This window comes from Crinia signifera, chromosome 6 (assembly GCF_055691185.1).
Source record: "Crinia signifera chromosome 6, ASM5569118v1, whole genome shotgun sequence".
NCBI lineage: Eukaryota > Metazoa > Chordata > Amphibia > Anura > Myobatrachidae > Crinia > Crinia signifera.
In genome coordinates this window covers 86,942,446-86,959,940 of record NC_139222.1, presented here as the reverse complement: position 1 = coordinate 86,959,940, position 17,495 = coordinate 86,942,446, and the positions used below count along the sequence as shown (strand labels likewise).

The following is a 17,495-nucleotide window of genomic DNA, read 5'->3' as shown; positions in this document are numbered from 1 at the left end:
TGATTTCCAAGTCTGAAGATCTGAGCGTAGTTTAATAAGGAGGGGGGCGAAATTGAGGTCATATAATCTCGAGAGGTCGTTGGAGAGGATGACCCCTAAATATTTGAGATGAGAAGTGTGCCAGGCAAAGGGGAATGCTGATTTGAGTCCTGACACAACAGTAGGTGGGGCAGAGATGTTTAAAGCCACTGATTTAGTAAGGTTTATTTTGAAGTTGGAGAGGTCGCTAAAAGATCTAAATTCCTCCATCAGGCTGGGAAGGGAAACTACAGGATTTGTGATTGTGGCAAGAAGATCGTCCGCGAACAGTGCAAGTTTATATTCATGTCCAGATAGAGAGATCCCACTAATATTCGTGTTCAATCTAATTGCCCTGGCCAGAGCCTCTATACATAAGATAAAAATTAAGGGGGACAATGGGCATCCCTGTCGAGTACCATTACTAATAATAAATGAGTTTGATAACGAGCCGTTAATCCTTACTTTGGCAGAAGGGGAGGCGTACAGTGCTAAGATGCGTTGTAAGCATAATGGACCGAGTCCCAGATGGTTGAGTACACCCTTCATAAAACCCCAGTCAATTCTGTCAAACGCCTTCTCGGCATCTGTAGATAGGAGAATTCCTGAGGTTTTAGTTGAGGAGAGATGATGTACCAGGCTTATTATCTTAGAAGTGTTGTCTTTGGCCTCCCGACCTGGGACGAATCCCACTTGGTCACTGTGAATAATGGATGGAAGGAATTGCTTAAGTCTATTCGCTAGGAGTTTCGCATAAAGCTTCACATCAATATTAAGAAGGGAAATGGGGCGGTAACTAGGGCATAGTGAGGGGTCTTTATCATCTTTCGGGATTACCGAAATGTGTGCCTCTAGGGATTGGGATGAGAATGGGTGGTTATCTGAGACTGTATTACAGGCCCGTAGGAGTAGGGGGATTAGTTTGTCCTTGAACGCTTTGTAATAGGAGATGGTGAAACCATCTGGGCCCGGGCTCTTTCCGGAGGGGGTTGTTTTAATCGCCTCTTCCAACTCTGCGGCAGAGAAGGGTCTCTCAAGATTATCCCTGATATCAGTTGTTAAAACAGGAAATCCAATTTTTGTTAGATAGGATTCTATATGACTTTGTTTGTCCTCAGCATTTGCAAAGGCTGTCGACGCGGGCAGGTTATATAAAGAGGAGTAATATGAGCAGAATGTCGATGCAATGGACTCTGTATCATGTACTGTTTGCCCTCGGGTATCTTTAATGGATGAGATGAAGGAAAGGGCCCTCTGGGTGCGGAGTGCTTTGGCAAGCATTTTACCTGGTTTGTTCCCCCAGCGATAAAATCGGTTACGACACTTTCTATATGTCAGTTTTACTTTGTCTAATAGTAATTGATTAAGAGCTGATCTGGCGGCAGTGAGTTCCACAAAGGTGGCGGAGGAGAGGGAAGCTTTGTGCGTAGATTCTAATAAATTAATTTTGTGGAGAAGGGCATCAATCTGACCCTGCCTCTGTTTTTTCAAGTACGATCCCAGTTGGATACATTTCCCACGTATAACGCATTTATGGGCCTCCCATACCGTCAAATCAGAAACGTCAGGGGTGACATTGTGGTCTATATATAAATCTAGTGTGTCTACCAATTGAGATTTACAATAGGGATCAAAGAGGAAGGACTCGTTGAACCGCCAAGAGCGGTGTTTTGGCTTTGTGGCTTCTAGAGAGATATCTAGGAGAACGGGCGCATGGTCGGACCAGGTTATAGGGCCAATAGAGGTGTCTCGAACCATATGTAGGTGGCCGTGATCTAGGAGAAAGTAATCTAATCTGGAGTAAGATTTATGCGGAACTGAGTAGTACGTAAAGTCTCGGTCAGTGGGGTGGCCTATTCGCCATACATCGGACAGCTGGTGAGTGTGTAGCAAGCGTCTTATCCTTCTGGACCGGGAACCCAGGGCGGTGGTGGGAGGTGGGGTAATATCTTGAAGGGGATCTAATGCCCAATTGAAGTCACCACCCACCACTAAGATCCCCTGCTTAAGTGAACCAATCGCGTCTAGAACCTTCCCAAGAAAAGTCGCTTGTCCCTGGTTTGGGGCATATACATTGACAATTGTAAGCGTTGTATTAAAAACAGAGCAGATAAGCAACAGGCATCTTCCCTCCTCCAATATATGTACTTGAACATCAGTAACTGGTATGTGTTTGGCAAATAAAATTGCAACACCTTTGGATTTTGAGTGTGGATAGTTGCTGTAGTATGTAGTGGGGAAGTAGTGATTACTGAGACGAGGGGCTGATTCGTCTTGGCGGAAGTGGGTCTCCTGGACTAGGACTATGTCTGCTTTTTCCCTATGAAAGGAATGGAGAGCCTGTGTTCTCTTTTCAGGGATATTGAGGCCCCTAGCATTGATAGAAATGATACGTAAGTTTACTGCCATCTGGTCGTATGAAGAGATATCGGATCAAAGAGAGAGGTACGGAAGGGAAAGAGGAAAGGGGAGTAGAGCGAGATGGAAATGGGGAGAGAGAGAAGGGGAGGGAGGATGAAGAAGACATTAAAACAGGAAAGAAAAACATAGTTTAACCATGAACATCTGGCAAAAACTACAAACACACAACCGCGTCCGGACATAAGGATGGCCATAGCGGCATCCATGTCACGGAAGAAAAACATTTAGCGGTAGGGGAAACTAGGGGGCCGTGACTCCGCCAAACCACCTGGAAGTATCTCAGATAATGGCGGGAAGGAAGGAAAACAAATGGCTCCTACCTAGGCAAAGAGGAAGAACAGATCCTAACAGGGAAAAAAAATATATACATATATATATTTATATATACACGTACGTGTGCATACATAAACACACAACAGTCGTATTCAAATAAGGTCGGTACAGTGTAAGAATAACAAATAGGATCTAAATGAGTAGTAGAAGGCAACAGTTCTAAACGCACATTAAGTGCCGAAATTCAGCATTGATAATTACCACCCATAGTCCAGTCAGGGAGGATCTTGTGGTTGAGAGGAAGATGGTCCTCTGGATTTCTTCGAGTAGCCGACTTGATGCCATCTCCCTCTTTTTGAAGTGTTGGGCGGAATAGCATTCGGCAGGTGGAAGGCTTGCCAATCGGGAAGAGAGATGTTGTCTAGACCCAGACTGGAGCAAAAGTCTGGCAGGTCAGCAGGAGAGCGCAGGGACATTAGATTGCCGGCATGTGAGACTTGCAGAGAAAATGAAAAGCCCCACCTATATTTGAGATTCGATTTCCGTAGAGCATCTGTTAGTGGTTTTAACAATCTCCTCTGTTGTAGCGTGCGCCACGAGAGATCCTGGAAAATCTGCACTTGAGTTCCATTGAATTCGACAGCCTCTAATTGTCGGACCTTTCGTAGGAGTTCTTCTTTTTGGGAAAAGTAGTGAAGTCGGCATATCACATCCCTTGGGTATTCAGATGCTGGGCCCTTAGGCTTAAGGGCTCTGTGGGCCTGGTCAAATTCAATAGGTGTTCCGGGGTCCAGGCTCAGTATCTCTCCAAATATCTTGTTGAGGGCATCTATGATCCCAGACGGAGGGACCGATTCCGGGAGGCCCTTCACCCTAACATTATTTCTACGACCTCGATTGTCCAAATCTTCCAGCCTGTCTTGCATTGTTTTCAAGTCAGCGGCTTGTTGTGAAAGCACCTCCTTAATAGAAGTGAGTTGGTCGGAGTCATTTTCTCTCTCCTCCTCCAGAGAAGCAATTCTTGTCCCCATGAGGGTGACATCTGCTTGTACTGTAGCAATCTGAGATTGGAAGGAATCTTGCAGACGTGTTTTGAGTGCTTGTAGGTCTTGTTTAGAAGGGAGCGTTCGAACGTGCGTTAGTACTTCTCCAATTTCGCTTCTCAGTTGTGACATTTGAGCTTGGAGATCTATTGCGGGGGCAGATTGGGCCATCTCGGGAGGGTCCGCTGAAGTGGTTTCAGGGGGGAGTGTAGATAGTCGATCTGCGACCTGAGAGGTGGAAAGATAAGACCGAAGATTGGATTGCGAGGCGTTAGGTGTCGAGCGGGAGTCTTTACCCTGCGTACTCTTCCTGCCTCTGCCCATTAGATGTGTGTGAAGTTTCCAGACTAGGTCATCTCGCAAGGCGGAACCATTAGCAGGTGGGTAGGTGGAGGTCACATTCCCCTATATCATGGGCCTGGCATTAGGGATGCATTATAATCACATAGTGGTGCCAATAGCGGGGGTGCATTCCATAGAGATGTATTGTGATGGGCACATCAGAGAGTCTTTGGGTTTGAGGGACTGATCCTGGGAAAGTGCACAGAAGGATTAGATGCCAGAGATGCAGGACTGATATGCTACTGAAGAATGTCTGTGGAACCTGCAAAAGAGCAGGGACAGTACACTCACTGTGTGTACACCTCAGCTATAGGAAGATCACCCTCCCAGGGTTACCCCAGGCAGCAGGGGTCAGGGTGAGAGTTGCAGTTATTGTTATTACGGCTGGGCATAAGTTCTTGGGCAGCACTATCTGTTACTGTGTGCGTGCCTCTACCAAGATGGCCGCCGCAGCCTGTATCATCAGGCTATTGCAGCGTGGATGGGCTGAGGAAAACCCCTTGGGCAAGTCCCCCAGCAAGGGGTGAGCTCACCTGGGGGTCTGGGCAGCGTTAGCCGCTATGGCTGGCACTTCTGGGGCAGTCAGGGAGGCTGTCCGGCGGTCCGGGAACGAGCGCCCCACTTCCGGGATCCAGGAGAAATTGAGGCCCCGGCTTGGCGTCGGCGGTAGGCCGCAACCTGCAGGAACGGAATTATCTGTTCCCCGGCTCCGCAGCTGCAACCACCAGGCACCGGAGGGGGTCAGCGTGGCAGGTAAGCAGGGTGGGGGCGATTTGGTGGGCTTTTAAGGCTTTTAGGAGGTGGCAGAAGTGTCACTCTATGGGAGCGCTGAGAATTGCGGCTTCCCTCAGTCCCGGCCAGGCCACGCCCCCCCAGTTTTTTTTTGTGTGAAAAATACCAAAATGTCGTAAAAAAATTGAACATTTTGCAATTTGCAAAATGTTAAATTTTCTGCTTGTGAGACAAATAATCATACCACTCAAAATAGTTAATAACTAACATAGACCATATGTATACTTTATTATTACATCATTATTTCAACCTCCTTTAATTTTTTTGGACACTAGGGGGCAGCAGAGTCAAAATTTTACACATAACACAGTAAACGCTGCTTTTGGCTGTTCACGTTTGAACAGCCAATTGCAGCGATCGCCGATGGCGGGGGGCATCGCTGCCCCCCCTGGGCAATGAGGGAAGATGTCTGCTGTCAGGGACAGCAGACATCGTCCCTCTGTCACCGCGTCTATAGACGCGGTGACAGTTTAAAAACATGACGTACATTTATGCCATGTGTCGGGAAGTACATCCCGACCATGACGTAAATGTACGTCAAATGTCGGGAAGGGGTTAAAAATATACTTTGATCTGTCAAAATAGCTCATGTATTGTACATGTCATTTCTTCATGTTTTCCCATTTAAATGCATCTTATGCACATCGATGTGCTAATCAGATGCACAAGCATCTTCTGCTGATTAAAGTCACATACAATGATATTTGTGTGCAACTGTGAATGTATGTGCCTACTAAATAAAGTTACGTTTGGCTGGAAGACACTTAGCACAACATTTTTTATGCTTATACAGTCGCAAAATGAAACCATGATCAAAATAGACAGGAAACATGCTTACCTACATTCTGTCCTTACTCTGTGAGCAGGGGAAGTAGGAATGGGAAATGTCAGAAGTCAGGCCAGTTGGAGGAAGAATAAAGGTAATGACATGGTCATGCTGCAAATACTGCATGTTTTTGTCTCCAGTGACCCATGGTGCGCCCCTGCCATCCCTTTCTGATAGGTATTGGCTGGATATCCATCATCTGTGTCACTCCAGCCCCATCCCAGTGTCAATGAGCACCCCAAGCTTGCTGTCTGCCCCACCAACACAGGCAGAACAGATGGCACAAGCCAGAACCTGGACTGGGCAGTATGCCCTTCTGTGGCCAGAAGTCAGCCTTTCCAGAGTCATATTAAATTGTTTAAAGAAATAATCCAATCTCAGGAGCTGGACAATTTACTACTATGAAGGAAGAACCTAGTACCCAGTGGAGCCAGAGGACAAGCCAGTGTCATGCAGCTGTATCACTGTTGTCAAATTCATGCAGAATAGAAAATATACAGCACATGTGTATGATATCAGTTGCAGGCAGATAACTATATTATAAATAAGAACTACAATGCATTACATCAGATTCTCACTATTTCATATTTCTACATACCAACAACAAGATCATTACCAGATTGACACCTGTGTCCCACAATGCTTTATCACCAGCAATCTAGAAATAGAATAACGTATCCCCCTCTAGAGACTGTAATCATCCCTGTGGCAACGAATTATGACCCTCTCTATGTTTGTGTCCCATGACCTTATTGAAGGTTTGCACCTATAGTACAGCTTTCAGCATACTGACTCATAAATAAATCTTCATTTACAATTTATTTCCATCCCTTGGAAAGTAAATTGCATTACAAAAACACACACAATTAAATATATTCTGTTTTAGACACTATATCTATTTTATTGTCTGCCGTCACTCAAACCCATCCATTACCTGTTTAATCTCTATCCCCATCCTCAGTACAAGCTCACAGTCAGCATCTCTGACTTGACATTAGTACTTTATACAAACGACAAAACCTACCACAGAACGTAGACACCCCCACCCCGTCGCTCTTCCCCTCCTGTCACTTACCCCCTCATCTCGGCTCCGGCAAGTCATACTTTGGAGTTCCACTGTGGGGTGTGCCCGGAAAGGTGATGCGCCAGTAGTGCACAGTTGCAGGCACCACTGGCGCACACCTGAAAAATTTCCGGGCATAGCACTGAAGAGGTTAATTGAAATAAGATCATTTGCCAGCAATAACTAAAGTGATTTATATTTCTCAACTATGGCCCTGACATTTTTAGCCAATATTTTGCATATCTCTCACAGCAACGTTGGCTGTGGGCTTAAAGGGTTAATTTACAGTGGCGGATTCAGGGGTTTATTTTGTAGCTGAGGACCAGGGCTTTCCAACGAGCCCAGCCCTGTGTCTCTAGCCCCCCGGGAACCGGAGATATCACCTGGCAAACCTGTAACGTTTTTTCCCCATAGGATAATATGGGACCCGTCAATTCCAACCCCCACCTGGTTCCGACGGCTGCCAGTTCCCACCCTGGCATCACAGAAGCTTGTGGTTGATTTCATTCAATTCCAAATCGCTGCGCCTTCAAAATGATATCAGGCTGGTCCAAATCAGTCAATCGGTTCCAGAGATATTGCGTGTAAACTGATTTTTTTATTTTTGAAATGTAATTTCATGGCTGTTCATGTTCTTTGAGGGCAGATTACTCTGGAACCAAACGTTCCAGTTTCACTGGACCAAAATCATTCAAAGCCCACTCAAAAGTTCTTCAATATAATACTTGTCTCATGTAAATGGGTCAGTTGGTTCCGAAGATATAGCCGGTTAAATAAGATAACTGGTTAAAGGGGATAGGGGTGGTTTTCTCTCCCCCTCACACCAGAAAATGCAGGGACTAGGCTGGTGTAAAAGGGGCCAACCTGGGAATGCATTTTCTGGTGTGAAAGGGGTATTATTTCAAATAGCCGGGACCTGCAGTGCTCTGAATACAGCCAGGCTCTGCCACTGTCAGTGGCCATAACTTCTGCCTGGCGGCGGCTGTCCCCCATTTACCACGAGCATGTATTCCCCCTTGGCAATGAGCATGTAATCCCACATGGCAACGAGCATGGAACCTCTGGCAATGAGCATGGAACCCTTGGCAATGAGCATGTAGAGAAGCAGCACTTATGTAGCATAATTTTTAATAGGCATTATGGTGTTTGGCATAATACATAATGGACATAATGGCGTGTAATTTAACGTGTAATGGACATTATGGTGTAAATGTTTAATGCGAGCCTTTGGTGGACAATGTCCCTGTTTATGAAGTGTATTGTGAATTTTGGCTTAATCTGTGTGGCATTATGTGAATTCTGGCTCAATCCATGTGGCATTATGTGAATTTTGGCTCAATCCATGTGGCATTATGTGAATTTTGGCTCAATCCGTGTGGCATTATGTGAATTTTTTCCCAATCCGTGTGGCATTATGTGAATTTTGGCTCAATCCGTGTGGCATTATGTGAATTTTGGCTCAATCCATGTGGCATTATGTGAATTTTGACTCAATCCATGTGACATTATTTGAATTTTGGCTCAATCCATGTGGCATTATGTGAATTTTGGCTCAATCCATGTGGCATTATGTCAATTTTGGCTCATTCCATTTGGCATCATGTGTAAGGGGCAAGTATAATGGGGTCTAGTATTTTGTTGCATAATGTGTAGAAGTTGTATATGGTGTTGACACGCCCCCTGTTGAGTGGCCACACACCCTTTTCCGGAGCGCGCCTTTGGCGCGCGCACAACTACATCTTTCACTTGTCGCCATGGTGGGCCTGCGTACTTTAAATGCTAGGGCCTATTTTTAATTCCATTCCCACCCTCTCCTGCCGCTCTCTTAGCATGTACACTGGCACAACTAACACCGCACCTCCCCCACCCAAACCCTTTTTTATCATGGTGCCCCCCCTGTCATTTTATGCTGGATCCGCCCCTGTTAATTTATAATAAAGGAATATAATGGAGAAGACTATCAAAATAACTGCACCTTTATTTTACTTATCTTTTATGTGTACAAACAGTTTACATTTAGATATTTCTTGTTAGTTCTATAGTTAGCATTTGTGCATAGAATTCCAGGAATATTTGGAACGTTTCTGTCTGATCATTTCAGAATAAATTTTTTAGTTTCCTTTAATTATTGTTTAATTGACAGATTAATGACTACATTTATAGTTTTAAATTATACTTTAAAGGGGGAAATTCAACTAAAAGCAAAGCAAAAGGTTTGTCCCCAAACCGTTGGGTTTTCCTATTCAATTAGAGGAGAGAAAACGAGACTCACTTCAGGAGCAAATCCGATTTTTCACAAGATTTATAATTTTAGCAAAAACCAATAGGACTTGCTCTGGTACACTCCCCTCCCAAGAAATACATAAGCTATTGCAAGTGTCATACAGTTGATTACGGAAGTTTAATTAGAGAGTAATTAACAGTGCCGGATTTTACCTATCGCCTGCAGCCACCCCAGGAAAATCTGTCACCCTCAGGAATTTCCCACCAGTGGGAAGAACTACTTTAATATTGTAAAATATATATATATATTTTTTTTTACCATTTTGTTTATTACTCACCTTTTAACCTAGGATCTCCCCCGAAAGCACCACAACCCCAGTTGCCCGTTGCAACTGCTGACAGCTTCTCTGGTTCGATTCCTTTATGCAAAAATCCACAGTAGGCCTAATGGAAGTAAAAAAAAAAAAGAATTCGGAACTTGTGTATTATCTGGGCTACCGATTTTTTCATTGCATGCCACTACTTAAGGCATGCAATGCAATGCGGTTTTTCATTGTAAAGACCCAATTTTTAATTGTATAGTCACCCATGGGTGATTTCATACCCCCACTATCCAACTACGCATGGAGTTGATTTTATATAGTGTGGTGAGCGCAGCGAGCCACCGAGCCCGAAGCGTGGCGAGCGCAGCGACCCCCGCGAGGGGCGGCGGATTACTTTACATGCATTCTGTGGCCCCTCGCCACGCTTCGGGCTCGCCACACTATATAAAATCAACTCCATGCATTGTTGGATAGTGGGGGTATGAAATCTCCCATGGGTGACTTTAAAAATTGGGTCTTTACAGTGAAAAATTGCATTGCATTGCATGCTTTACAATGAAAAATCACATTGCATTGCATGCATTAAGTAGTGGCATGCAATGCAATGCGATGCGATGCAATGAAAAAATCGGGCGCAGACATGCTACTAACTTGGGGATGATAGCGTTAAACACAAGACCATTTGGCAAAAGTATCTTGAAAAAGAAAGTAGAACAGGGCTGGTGCTATACTGATGTATAAAACAATAACACGGCTAGGTATAACAAGAATTTATTAATAAACAATAACATTTCAAATTTAATGGCATGCATGTTTAATAAAATGGTCCTTTAGTTTGTAAATGATTAGCTGTTGGTATACTGCACCTCCACAAGAATTATTAGAATTAGAGGAAGGTCTGGTCTAATACCCAGCTAGGGGGGCAGAGTCCAGCTAGTTTTTGTATCCGTATTCAAACAAACTCGGTGATGTTTTAAGCAAGGGGTCCACAAGATGGGAAATGGTGGAAGCCATCCATCGCCGAGTAGGAATAGACGGTATCTTGCTCTGCACATTTGCAGTAATAGGGCATTGCAGAAGAGCAGTGAGGGCATGCTGATAGATGTGGGCTATACTGTTATTATGTCTGTTTTTAGGCAGGACAGGGCTGGTGTAAGCACACAGGGATAGTAGTGATTGGCAGGGCCACAATCAGGGGGAAGGGGACTTTTGAGACTGGTGTACCATACTCAGGCCTGCCGGTTAGTAATATCCATGCAATACTGCCTGAGGAGAGACATGTGAAAGCTTCTTCTTGTCAGGGCAAGGCAGCGAGTCTCCTGCATGCAGACACTACTACTACTGGATAGGGAGAGTAGGGTTAATGACCTCGCCCACCTTCCCTGTACCAGCCCTACAGCTGACACCCCCCAATCTGCCCTTACATCACCTTCAGGCTGCCTCTGCCCAGAAGAACACAACCTAGAGCCATGGGCCTACTTGCATACTTTTGAAAAGTAGAATGAGGGAGATTACAGTAGGATGTGCTCCGTCAATGGGGCGTATCAAACTCTGCTTAAAGGGTGTGCCGAGCTCCATATACGAGCGTGTCTATGCTCAAATGCTTGTTGTTCAGCGATATACATAATGTATATATATATATATATATATATATATATATATATATATATATAACATTAGTAACAATATATTTTGGGAAGTTTTGTAAGTATTGATACTAACATTGCTCTCACCAGAGCAACAATTAAATTGCTTGTGGCACAATTTTATTCCCCCCCATTGTGTGTTTAAATTTCTATTAAAAAATTCTCCATGGTTTAGATGAACTATACACTATAAAAAAAAATCTATAAAATACAAAACACCATGCCTTGTTCAGCTCCCTTTCGATGAAGTGTCGGGTAAATTGGTCAGTATATTGTTGGACATGTACAGCGTCAATTGCAACAATTTCTGTAACTCGTCTCTCCCATTCATTTCTGTGTAAGAGAAAAGATACAAATTGGCTAGGTCACAGTTTACACAAAAGTTCTGCAAGTAACAAACAGTAACATCTACGGAAGTATAATAGAAAAACACTATAAATATATATATACTAGGTGATTCATCGCGCCCCCAACGGGTGCTCTTCACACCATCGTAAGGGGTTGCACCCCCTTAATTTGTGAATGTTTGTATTGTGAGAAATATGGTTAGAATTGTATGAAAGATGGCCTTTATTGCAACTTGAGTTATAGGTGAAATGTGTTAAATAGAGAGCATATGATTTGGAAGGGGGTGTGTATTGTTTTGTTTAATTAAAATGTGGTTACAGAGTAAGATGTACTTTGATAGTGTGGATGGTACAGTGACATTTGTGGGTTTGTGTGTGTGGGGGGGAGGGGGTGTGCAATAGTATAGTAGGGTGTTTTTGAGTCAGCGGCTCCCCACTGGCGGAGGTCACGACACAGGAAAACAGGAGGCTGGATAGTGATAGGGATGTGTGGGCATAAGGGGGACTAAAGAGGAGGGTGGGGGTCGGGACACTGTGCAGCTTCTGCCAGTGGGTGAGGGTCCAGTGTGGCAGCACAGGAGTACAGGACGGTGGGCCTGAGTCAGTGTCTCCTCCTACTGGGTGAGAGTTAGGGTGCATGAGAGCAGGAGGCTGGGCTATGAGGCGACTCCCCAGTGGTGGAATTTACGGTTCAGGAGAGCAGGAAGCTGGGTAGTGATAGGGGTGTGTGGGCATACGGGGGACTAAAGAGGAGGGTGGGGGACACTGTGCAGCTTCTGCCAGTGGGTGAGGGTCCAGCGTGGCAGCACAGAAGTACAGGACGGTGCCCCTGAGTCAGTGTCTCCTCTTAGTGGGTGGGAGTTAAGGTGCATGAGAGCAGGAGGCTGGGTTGTAAAGCATGATAGGGTAATGTGGGCAACACAGGGTGAGCGGGTCCCCACTGGCGGAAGTTACGGGGCAGGAGAACAGGAGGCAGGAAAGTGATAGAGGTGTGTGGGCATGAGGGGGAGTAAAGGTTTTTGCCTGTTGCAGAGTAGGGATGGGCATTGGTGCAGACGCCATCGATGGTTGGCATTGATGGCGATTTTGCACCCTGCCATCGATAGTAGTAAAATATTACTTGGATAACCATCGATTGTTGTAGCTATCGATGGTCATCCATTATATCTGACTGAATAGGCCATGGGACAATCAGAACTTGGTGGCGGGACTGTCAGGTGTGGGGGGGCAGAGCTATGCTCCGTGTCCCGGCACCATAAAAAAATTTGAAACTTGATCGGTTCTCCTTTGCCATTGATGTAGGGAAACCATCTGGTCCTCCCACATCGATAGCAAAAGTTTTCAACATCGGCAATAAACCATCGATGGTCGATGGGCATCCCTAGAACTGAAGGAGGGTGGGGGACAGTATGCAGCTCCCGGCAGTGGGTGAGCGTCTCCTCCCACTGGGAGGGAGTAAGGGGGTGCATGAGAGCAGGAGGCTGTATAATAGTGGTATGTGGGCAAGACATTGATAAAAGTTGTGGCGCTGGTGCAGAGGACCATGGGGACACTTCTGGCAGTGGGGGAACCTGCAGCGGGGCAGCCAGGGCCGGATTTCCCACCTAGGGGCGGCACCTGCTTGTGGTGGTACAGGATCCCCTATTCTCACAGGGGTCAGTGAATTGCGGGAGGGGGGGTTGCGGGCAGTGTTCCCTCTAAGCTGTGCGCACGTGCGCGCGCACACAACTCGACGAGTGTGCGCACAGACATTACAACAGAGCGCACAAAGCAGCGGTGGTCCCTTTTTGCAGTTGTGGACTCAATTAATGTGTGTTTCACCCATTAACTAAATTGTTTGCTGTGTTTTGAATGTTTAATATCATTTTGAAGCAAAGTTAACACAAATGCTGAATGTCATTTTCCAGTTATCTAGAAGTGACGCACAAAAATTTAAATTTACTTCCAAAGTTGCACAGCCAACATCTTTTGCCGCACACAGCCTTCGTAAAATTAGAGGCAACATTGGTTGCGGGGGTCCATGAATTGCGGGAGGGGGCGCGAGGGTGCCGTGAATCACGGGAGGGGCGCGGGGAGTGCCGTGAATCAAGGGAGGGAGGGGCTCAGGTGGGGGGGCTGGAATCGCAGGAGGGTGGGGCACAGGGGTTTGCGAATTGCGGAAGGGGGTCCGTAAATTGCGGGAGGGGGCTGGGGGGGTGGCATGAATTGCGGGAGGGGGGTCGCGAATTGGAGGAGGGTGGGGCATGGGGGGTGCCATGAATCATGGGAGGGGGGCATGATTCGCGGGTGGGGGTGGGGCATGGGGGGTCCGTAAATCGCGGGAGGGGGGGGGCGCAGGGGGGACAGTGAATCGCGGGAGGGGGGGCCCGTGAATCGTGGAAGGGGGGGTCTGCGAATAGCAGAAGGAGGGGTCCACAAATCGCAGGAGGGGGGTTCACGGGGGTGCCACGAATTGCGGGAGGGAGGGGGTGTCCGCAAATCGCGGGTTGGGGGGCACGCGGGAGGGGGAATCGCGAATCGTGGGAGGGGGTCACCCCGAATCGCGGGTGGGGCCGTGAATCGCAGGGTGGGGTGGTGCGGGGGTCCCGCGAATCGCGGGAGGGGGGGTGCCCGCGAATTGTGGGAGGGGGTCACAGGGGGGCCCACGAATCGCAGGAGGGGGCGCAAATCGCGGGAGGGGGGTCGCAGGGGTGCCGCGAATCACGGGAGGGGGTCGCAGGAGGCCCGTGAATCGTGGTAGAGGGGGTTACGGGGGTCCGGGGTGAGGTGCTGGCAGAGGGGGGGGGGGTGGGCTAGACCTGCTGCTCATCTGGTGGCTGTGGCGTACCAGTGTCTTTGCCTGGCAGCATGGGGAGGCAGAGGGTGTCTGGCACTGTGGCCTGGTTCTCTGTCACTACGTGAGTGTGTGTGGGTGGAGTCAGAGGCTCTGATAGGCTATTAGCCTATGACTCCACCCAGCGTTATAGGAGGTAGCCAAATATATAAGATAGATTCCTAGTTTTGGGGTGCCCTATGGCTTGTGACCACATTGTTTAAACAGACATTGTAGGGACCCTGCACACACTAAATTAACTGATAATAAATAGTGGAGATTTGGTTCATGAATTGATCAATGCATTTAAGCCTGCAGCCCCCTTCACGGGACCCCACTTTTCTGCAGGTCCTAACACTATCGCTCAAAATGGCTACAATACACATAGCTATCACATCAATGTTTGATTCAAGGCATACTATCTGGTCTAAAGCTCACAGCACACTATGCTTTTATAGGTGAGCAGTTACCAACACACCTGTCACTAATCATCTAGGGAACTGGTTAACATAAGCTATGCACTGGAATCAAGCATTGATGTGATAGCTATGTGTATTGTAGCCATTTTGAGCGATAGTGTTAGGACCTGCAGAAAGTGGGGTCCCGTGAAGGGGGCTGCAGGCTTAAATGCATTGATCAATTCATGAACCAAATCTCCACTATTTATTATCAGTTAATTTAGTGTGCAGAGCCCCTACAATGTTTTATATATATATATATATATATATATATATATATATATATATATATATATATATAGTTTTCCCAGATAAGCCTATGAAGTAGATAGTATGTAGCAACATGAGTCTGCACAATGAATAACCAATTAGACAATTACAGAGACCCTTTGGGTGCTGCATATCATCAATGTGCTAGGCTGCTTGCATGGAATTGCCAATGCATACCTTTTTATCTGATACAAAGGAGTACTTTTGCTTTAGCTCTATGAATCTCAATGACATGTTTCTCTAACGCATAAAAAGAGAAGAGCTATATGTACCGTGCGGACTCATCATTGTGAGGACCAACCCATCTGTAGCGATCAGCATAGCCTTTATAGTCACTATATTGCTCTGCACCTACAAACAGATAACCAGAAAACAGAATGTCACAACTTTGGAACAAAGCAAAGCCAAATAAACTGTTCCAATAAAAAAGTATTATAGTGAACTTTAACTGTTTGAAAACAAAACCTTTTCCTACTTGCATGATTAAAAATATTGAGTTGATACATGCAGAAGCATATCAATAACCTCTGCGGACAATATGGTGGTTTGGCAGTGCGGGCCGCTCAATAGCTTGTTTATTGGCAGCCACGGTTATTGATTGGTTTAGTTCACGAGCCGGCGCAATATTTGAAAGAGCCACCTTTTTTATTGGCAAAGGTGTGCTCTCCCCTCTCCCCTAAGAAATGGTTGGTGGTAGCTGCAGCAGCAGCGGGGTCGTTGAGTACTACTGGGGCATTCAATTTAAGCGGCTAGAGGGGCCATAAAGTGTAAGTGGCACTACTGGGGCATCATGTTTAAGTGGCACTACTGGGGACATTATGTGTAAGTGCCACTAAAATATGATGGAGACGGGAGAGCAAAATTTATAGTTACACCACGTGTATAGCATTAGGCAAAAGTACCGGGAATGCTGGTGCTACTGGGAGAAGATGCAGAAAGCTGCATTCTCTGCCATGAAACCCCAGATTACATCTCCTGGCAATGTGCATGGAATCCAGAGCATGAAACCCCTTACAATGAGCATAATCTGTAAAGGGCATTATTATTGTGTGTATTGGCATAAAATAGTGTCAGAGGCATAACTGTATGGCATATTTTGTAATGAGTATTATGGTGTATGGCATATAAGGGGTTATTCTAATTGCCTCTCTCCCCTGCGTATCCGCGCGGAGTAGCAATGGCGAGCGACTGCGCATGTGCAGACACTTGGTGCGAGCGGGCATGGCGAACTGCTTGTTCTCTGTACTGTTCGCACTTAGCAGTGCGTTCAGAGGGTGCGGGGTGGCCGCGAGGGGTCGGTTGATGTTTATGCAATACATCCATTCGTATGCAAGCGGGGGAAACTCGGCGCGAGAGGGGGGGTGCGGCCGGCGTTTGGTGGACTCGCAAAGCTGCAAAATTCACAGCTTTGCGAGTCAACCAGAATAAGGTCCATTGTGTAATTGGTATTACGGTGGGTAAAAAGTGTGAAAAAAAGGGTTTCTTGATGCCATAATTAAGTAATATCTTGAAGGACAAGCTTTACGCACTCACATAGGACTGCAGACTTGTTGATGGTCTAATAGAATGGATGCAACAAATCCAACTTGAAGAGTAGCCATGCATCTCGCCACTTTACCACTCCCAATCATAGTACTGGTGGATGGTGAAGAATGAAAAAGCTAAAAAAGTGAAAAACTCATTTTGACCTTTTGCTTGTGTCAACCAGTTGCCTATGTCAACCATGTGCATGTTGACCATATGGTGCCAACCTAGACACTGTTGACCAATCCCCCGGATTTGCTAGAATCTGCCTCTACTGAGAACCACAGGTAAAAAAAATAGCAGTGTGCTTTGGCAGGGCCAAAGGAGTAAGTCAGGAGCAGGAGTTGCCCCCCCCCCCCCCGCCGAGCATATTGAGGGATCCATATATGCAATATTCATGCCTGTTTGAACTGTATTTTCCTGACAGTTCATTACCATCCGGTAATTTCCCTTCTTGAGCTGCTGCACATTGTCACTTTATCTTGTGCCATTTGTTATCACTGTGATGTTTTTACTACATGATTGTTTTAACCTGCTTTATGCAATGATATTTTATTTGCTTATTTTGCATGTTTGGCTGATTCAATATTGAGGAAAAATATCAGAGAATCTGTAATCCTACTAAGGAATCAGAAACCTTTTGGAGATCTTGCTAAGGGAAGTAATTAATTCCTATATTACAAGCGCTGATTGAAGGATTTGTCTCACTTTTCTTGTCAAGAAGACATGGCTTAACATGTAATGGCCATTATGGTGTACATTTTTAATGCGTGCCTTTGGCGCGTAATGTTCCTGTTTATGAAGCATATTGTGAATTTTTGTTCAATCCGTTTGGTATAGTGTGTATTTTTTCTCAATCCAGGTGGCAAAATCTGAATTTGCCTTAATCTGTGTGGCATAAAGTGAATTTTGTCGCAATCCGTGTGCCATAGTGTGAATTTTGGCTCATTCCATGTGGCATAATGTGTAAGAGGCATGTACAGTATAAGGAGGTTATTCCCGGGCTGGCCCCTTTTACACCAGCCTAGTCCCTGCATCTTCCAGTGTGAGGGGGAGAGAAAACCACCCCCTCCCCCCTCCCCCCCTTTTAACCAACCAGCTTTGGAATCAACTG

At 45.9% G+C, this 17,495-nt stretch overlaps 1 protein-coding gene across 3 annotated transcripts in view; it reads right to left on the bottom strand.

The window, feature by feature from the left end:
* The window catches only part of LOC146007770 (poly(ADP-ribose) glycohydrolase-like), a 113,247-nt gene that overhangs the window by 5,572 nt on the left and 90,180 nt on the right, over positions 1 to 17,495 (bottom strand). For all 3 annotated transcript variants that reach the window (XM_083146375.1, XM_083146374.1, XM_083146376.1), the window contains 3 exons: positions 15,130 to 15,208; positions 11,195 to 11,303; positions 9,340 to 9,445 (listed from right to left, as the gene is read on the bottom strand). In XM_083146375.1, coding sequence (XP_083002501.1) covers positions 9,340 to 9,445; positions 11,195 to 11,303; positions 15,130 to 15,208 — 294 coding nt within the window. The remainder of the gene's footprint in view (positions 1 to 9,339; positions 9,446 to 11,194; positions 11,304 to 15,129; positions 15,209 to 17,495) is intronic.